Source organism: Peromyscus eremicus, chromosome 1, assembly GCF_949786415.1.
Source record: "Peromyscus eremicus chromosome 1, PerEre_H2_v1, whole genome shotgun sequence".
NCBI classification, from domain to species: domain Eukaryota; kingdom Metazoa; phylum Chordata; class Mammalia; order Rodentia; family Cricetidae; genus Peromyscus; species Peromyscus eremicus.
Genome location: NC_081416.1, coordinates 55,219,146 through 55,225,756, shown reverse-complemented (window position 1 = coordinate 55,225,756; position 6,611 = coordinate 55,219,146). Strand labels below are relative to the sequence as shown.

At 51.4% G+C, this 6,611-nt stretch overlaps 1 protein-coding gene across 1 annotated transcript in view; it reads right to left on the bottom strand.

Moving 5' to 3' along the window:
* Positions 1–416: 416 nt before the first annotated feature.
* Pacs1 (phosphofurin acidic cluster sorting protein 1) overlaps positions 417–6,611 on the bottom strand; it is a 149,914-nt gene continuing 143,719 nt past the window's right edge. Inside the window, exons 20-24 of the mRNA XM_059262992.1 lie at positions 5,889–5,931; positions 5,531–5,666; positions 3,192–3,418; positions 1,895–2,014; positions 417–1,797 (exon numbers count right to left, since the gene is read on the bottom strand). Coding sequence (XP_059118975.1) covers positions 1,682–1,797; positions 1,895–2,014; positions 3,192–3,418; positions 5,531–5,666; positions 5,889–5,931 — 642 coding nt within the window. The 3' untranslated portion in view covers positions 417–1,681. The remainder of the gene's footprint in view (positions 1,798–1,894; positions 2,015–3,191; positions 3,419–5,530; positions 5,667–5,888; positions 5,932–6,611) is intronic.

Genomic DNA, 6,611 nt, shown 5'->3' with positions numbered 1-6,611 from the left:
TGCCTTTGCCTCCTGAGTGCTGGGACTAAAGGCGTGTGCCACCACTGCCTGGCTTGTCAGGGTACTTTATCACAGCAATGAGAAACAAAACTAGGACACTGGCTACTGGTTCTCATCTCAGGTCAAGGACTAATAGGAGAATAAACTCAACAGATGGATCCAGGTTCCAAACCGTCCACAGCAAAGACCACTTGGACTCAGAAGGGAGAAACAGGTGTGTATTCCACTGCCTTGGAAGATGGGTTCGGAGAAAAACAGGATCCTTCTGCTTGCTTCAAACTGGGCAGCCACCTTCAGGTCTGTTTCCACAATGGAGGGACACAGAAGTATACTCCTTTCCACCTGTGCATCTGGCTTATTCTGTCAGCTGAGGGTGGATGGTTGCAGTACCGATTGAGGGGCAGAAGCCCAAGGCACTTGGTAAGAAATCACCAGTTTATTGAATGAAAAAAACCCCAACATGGGCCCCATCTTCCCACCCCACTTATTCTCAGGCCCAGAAGACACTCTGGACAGTAGGGTTGGGCAGTGGAGAAGGACATGAAGAGTCTGGCATGTGGAGAATGAGAAAAGTATGTTCCAAGTGCAGTGTTGTGCCACACTGCTCAGAAGCAGTGAAAGAGCAACAGAGAAGTTCAGGAGGTGCCAGAGGGCATGGAGGCTGGGCCAGTTCTGTCCCTTCTCAGCCTCTTCTCAAGACAATGACAGAGGCTGAGGTAGGTCTGGGACCCATCCATGGCTAAGAGGGAAGGGAAGGAGGCTGCTGAGGAAGACCTGGTGGAGATGGGTTTCTTTCTGCTGCCCTGCCATGGAGTAGGAAGACAGCAGTGAAGAGAAGCAAGCTGACACAGGAAAAGGAGACATATGGCTGGATAAGAGTCACAGATAACGTGTATGTTGGGGGCAGGGCTCGCTGCCTCCTGCCTCCTGCAGCCACAGAGCTATCTTAGGTGGGAGGACGGGAGGCAGTGGGAGGGAGGAGCCTCAAGGACAGTACCTGTACACAGAACAAGTTATCCAACAACCAAAACCAAAACCAACGAAACAACACTTAGGACACAGGACATCCACAGGGACTTAAGGTGGCAGGAAATCATGCATGGGAAGAGACTGGGAAGGCCCCTCCATCCTAGAAACACCAAGATGATCAGGTGTCCTCCCATCTCTACTGGGAAGCTGTGGGGCAGGTGAGGTCACAGGATGGTAGGAGGCCCCAGCCCTGTAACAGATTTCATCGTTATGTAGGGAAGGCAGGGTGTGTAGAAACCAACAGAAGCCTTGGAAATTGAGGGCCTGGTGGCCAGGCTACGGTAAAGTGCTGGGCTGTCTCACTGTGTACCAGACTCCAGTTTTCATTTCTAGAAAGGGAACCAGTGCTGCAGGGGGTGAGTGAGGTGAAGGAAGGTCCAGATTATTCAATTATAGGGATTATGGGCACCAGAAGGCAGAACCACCCAGCTCTGGGCCTGGAGCAGGAGGGAGGAGGGTCGTCCAGAGATGGGCTGGGCAGTGAGAGGGGAGGGCTGCATCCCCAGTGGCAGTGTCCTTCAGGACTGGGCATGTAGAGGCAGGCCCCAGTGCTGGGAAAGGGAGGCTGGGCCGGGGCTTGCTGGCCTTTCCCTGCCTGCAGGTGGTGAGGCTGGGTGGCAGTGCCAGGAGGGAGTGGTTGGGAGGCGGGGTCTCAGGTGGTCTTGCTGCCACTGAAGAGTCCCACTGGAAAGTGCTTGACATGAGTGGGCCACTGGGCAGCCAGCTGGAAGAACTTGATGTCACTCCACTCAACTCCATCGATGGACACTAGGTGATAGAGAAGATAAAGATGATGGGTTAGCTAAAGCCATCTCCCTACCCCTCAGGGAGGATGTGCCCCCGCCCCCCATCACCACCATCGCACCTCTCAGCATGGTCTGCTGCTGCTTTGCAGAGCAGATGAGGCGGCTGATGCCCTCGATGACCTGGCTCTTAGAATCCACCTCCTTTTCCCGGGGCTTCTTGCTCAGGAAGATTGTGGGCACTGTAAAGGCAGCAGGAACCACCTGACACAGACTTGGGAAGCAGCCATCCCTTTCCCTCCCAGTCCATCTGCTTCCTTCTTGCTGGGGCAGGGGAGGTGATTTGCTCCCCATGCTTCCTGGTCTTGGCTGTTCATGAGGAACTTTAAACTCCTGTGCCACTTTGCTAAAGATTCTGCATTTCTGTTTGGGCCTATCTTCACCTGTACAGTGAGGCTGTGGGGCCAAATGGTCCCCAAAGTCTCTCCTAGTGGGAGGGTTCTGGGCACCTTGGGCCAAGGCCTGCCTCCCTGTCTGGGTCACCAAGGCTGTGGCTGAGGACTGATCAAGTGGCAGATGTGCAAGTACTCCCAGCTGGCTCTACTCTGGGAAGGAGGGAAGGTAGTGCAGGCCCTGCTGGGCCACGGGAAGGTCCCTATGCCAGTCTAGTGGGGGGCTTGGCCGCACGCCTGGCTCCGCCCCTCGGAGAAGCCTGAAGGGAGGCGGCACACACAGGAAGAGGCACATCTGCTCAGGAGCTCCTGTAGAGGCAGATTTGGGGCCATGCAGGACCTATGATGAAGATACACATCTGGAGCTACAGTGTTCCAACTGGTTACCCAAGCAGTGGTCTGGTGGTAGGGACTCCTGTCTCACTTTCCTGGAGAACAGGACTCACGACTACTCCACAACTCCGCTTTGATGCTTTACTCTCCCCCTTTATCCAGAATGGGCTGTATTCTCCTCCCCACTTTCTTGGGTGTGTATGTGATTATTCTGAGGAAGGGTCTCATTATGTAGACAGGCTGGTCTTGAACTTGTCATTTTCCTGTCTTAGCCTCCCAAATGCTGGGATTACAGATGTGTACCACCAGGCTCAGATCCTCATCACTTAAAAAAAAAAAAATATCTTTTGCTCCTGAAGCATCCCTGAAATGGCTTCCATCCCTGGGTATGAGTGTTCTGCTCCAAAATCATTGTGGCCATGGAGGTGCCCCCTTCACCATATCCATCCTGAAGGCAGTGTGGCCTTGTCTTCTAGGTGATGCAGAGCTGATTTTTGGGTCCTAGGCTGACCTCAAGATCTACATCCTAATACACATATTCTATCCAGAAGCAGATTCCTGCCCCAGACCCTAGGACAGGGACTTGGAGGAGAGGCTACCAAAGTCTGCTGGCCTGGTGTCTTCCACGGCCTACCTTTCTTGTTCTTCTCTTTGGTGACAACAGTCATTGCCATGGTGCCAGAAAGCTGGGCTTCCCCTGCATGCGGCAGGCGAGAAACCTGCACTGAGCGGAAGACACTCTTAAGGGTGTTCTTTGAGCTGGCATCCCTCCTGTCACCTTCTCTCCTTCGCTCCCCAGGGTGGCCCAGCCAGTAGTCCACCTGGAGGCCAATCACATCCCCATATGGGCTATTTGGGCTCCTGGAGAAGTGAGATGAAGACAAGATGTTGGCTTTGACCTCAGTGCCTAATCACATGGGACCAACAAGGGGTGGAAGAAACTGCTTTTGGGAGGAAGGCCAGCCAGCTGGCTCTGTTTCCGCCAGCGACACAGAACCTTCTCATGTGGGGGTGGAGAACTGGGATGATCTGAGAACAAAGCCAGGAGAAGATAAAAGCCCAAATCACAGTGAGGAGATCAAAACCGTCACAAAATGAAGGAAGCAGAGCAGAAAGCTTTGTGAAAGTGTGCACACATACACAAACACACATGCACACACACACATGCAAGCAAAGCCAAGGCCCAAAGCAGGCAGATGGCTGGAGAGAAGCAGCGGGCAGGGGCTGGAGCAGCACCACGGCTTCACAGCCGCCTTGGGAGCCAACGGATGCTGCCCTGCACTTTTGCTTATGTATGGCACTTTTAGCTCAGCGATAATTTTAGCTCCTGGGGGGAAATGGAGTGTTTTCTTGAAAGAAGGCGTCAGACACAATAGGTATCCAGGCTATGAAAGTCATTTGACTTTTCCTTCTGCTGGTGGCTCCATTAAAAAACAAGTTTAAACTGGATGAGAAAAGAGGTCAAGGTAGGGGTTGGTTCCACAGTCCTCAAATCCAAGCTGGATAGAAGCCCATCACGCAGTGGATGAAAGAGAAAACAGGCAGAATGTGGCTGCACTTAAACTGTCTCTTCCATGGACAGCAGAAGACCATGAAGGGAAATGTAGGGAAGAGAGGGGCTGAACTCTAGCTAGCTTCAGAGCCCATTCCTTCCTCAGAAGCCAGGACACTGTCATGGGCACTTCTGAAAAGCCATCGAAAACACCTCCCCATTGGGAGCTATGAGGAAAGGAAACTGAAGACAGAAAAACTGAAAGGATGTTGTATTCTATGTCTGGCCACCCCCAGCTTTCCTGCCTGAAAATCTTTGTTCTCTACCCTCGTTATACCTATGCTTGCCCTCCCTCAGATATGGCAGAAAAACAGCTTGCTGGCCATCTCTCTGGACTTTAAGTACCTGAGATTCTAAAGAAACAGTCTTCCTCCCACCAATCTCTGCAATCTCAGTTACAAGGTCTTTGCCATTTCAGTGCTGCAGACCCAACCTGGAACCTGAGCCATTGGCTGCTCCAGCTCCAGGGCCTCCTGTGGGACAGGTGCAAAGAAGGTGCCACTCTGAAGCAATTCCCACACTGACACTGCTGTTGCCACTCAGGCCTCACAACATCTGTGAAGTGGCCAGTTCACCTCTACACGTAGCAGAGACTGAAGCTCAGTGACCTGCTTAAACCAACACAGTGCACATAGGATGGGGTACCGCCTAACTCAGGCATCCTTGACACCCAATCCCATGCCATTCTTATAGTCCCAGCACAGTGGTTCTCAACCTTCCTAATGCTGTGACCCTTTAACAGTTTCTCATGTTGTGGTGACCCCCAACCATAAAATTATTTTCACTGCTACTTCATACCTGTAATTTTGCTACTGCTATCTACTGTGATGCAAACATGTGGGCCAAGCAGTGGTGGCGGTGGCGCACACCTTTAATCCCAGCACTCGGGAAGCAGAGCCAGGTGGATTTCTATGAGTTTTGAGACCAGCTGGGTCTACAGAGATCCAAACAGGCACCAAAGCTGCACAGAGAAACCCTGTCTCTTGAAAAATCAAAAAAAAAAAAAAAAAAAAAAAAAAAAGAACTACAAAGTGATGTAAACATCTGTTTTCTGATGGTCTTAGGTGACCCTTGTACAAGGGATCACAGCCCACAGGTTGAGAACCACTGCCCTAGGTCCTGTAGGAAGCTACTTGAACCATACTTTAATAGCCTACTGGGGCCACTCTGTCAATACAGCCCCAGCTGACCCTACAACAATGCAGAGCAGACAAAGCAAGAAGCATCAAACTTCATTGAACTTTCTTTCAATGTCTCAATTACCTTGTGACTGGTCTCTGAATTCTAAATTCTAATCTAAGCCAGGGCTCTTGCCCAGGTGGCTGTGTTGTGCCAGTATGCCATGCCCAAGAAGGGAGGTGGGTTGCTAGGCCTGGTTAGAAGATTATGGCAAGACAGACAGGATTGGGAAAGAGCCTTACCCTACAATGGCGAGGGCACTGCTCATGGATGGGGATGAGGGAGGTGTAGCTGTGGCATCTCGGCTCAGGCCTGAGCTTGAGGGTGGTGATGTGGAGGGCACAGTAAGGCTGACCACAGGTGAATCATCTCCATCACCTGTCAAAGGGACAAACACAGTTGGCCAGAGGCAGTCACCCTTGACATGCTGGTGGCAGGAAGTGTGCTTTCCTTTCAGTGGACCCCAGGGCGTCCTGGAGGAGTGGGACCCATACCTTCCTGTTCAACTGTTTCCTTTAGCACACTTGACTAATTAATTATACCCCAGAAGACCTGAAAAGTATGACCCTCACTCAGAGAAGCAAAGGAGCTTTGGCTTACCTGCAGTGGAGGGTGAGTCTTCAACTAGGCCCACTTTCACAACCTGGAGGGAAGGGATATTTGTTAGGTCCTCTGTCAGGGCAGCAAGCCCCAATTCAACTGTTAACAGATGGCCAGCACCACAGCCATGACTACATGATGTTTTGTCAAAAATTAAAAATCTACACATCTAGAACAGCCTAGGACTTAAAATGAGTCCCCCCCTGCCCCCCAAAAAAGAAAGAAAAAAAAAGTCCATGGGCTTGGTGGTATAAAGAGGCTGCAGATTCCATCCTCGCCATCATAAAACTAATAGAAAGAAAAGAATCCAAGTTCTGTGGGGTGGGCCGTAAGACCTGGCAGCCCTTCTCTGGGGCATAGGGCAGGGCCTACTTTGAAGGCAGTGTCCTGACCTCATTTCTTCTAACATCAGATGGCCAGAGCCCAGGAAACTGCTCCATCTTTGGAACAGGCAATCTCAAGGCTGGCCAGGCTCCGTGTCAAGGCAAGTGAACTGCTGAAGGTATAGACACAACTTTTCTACTTCTCAAGTACCTAGGATGGAGGTTTCTGGAATTTGACATGGACAGAGTATTCTGGAAAGGATGGAGGGGGCCCTCCAGTGGCCAGAAAAAGATACAGCTAGAGGCAACCTGGTTAATATATTCTGTGTTCTAAATGACAGGTGGGGTCTGGTGTCCTGGCACCGGAGTCAGCCTATATAGCAGAACAGTTGGCTGGAGG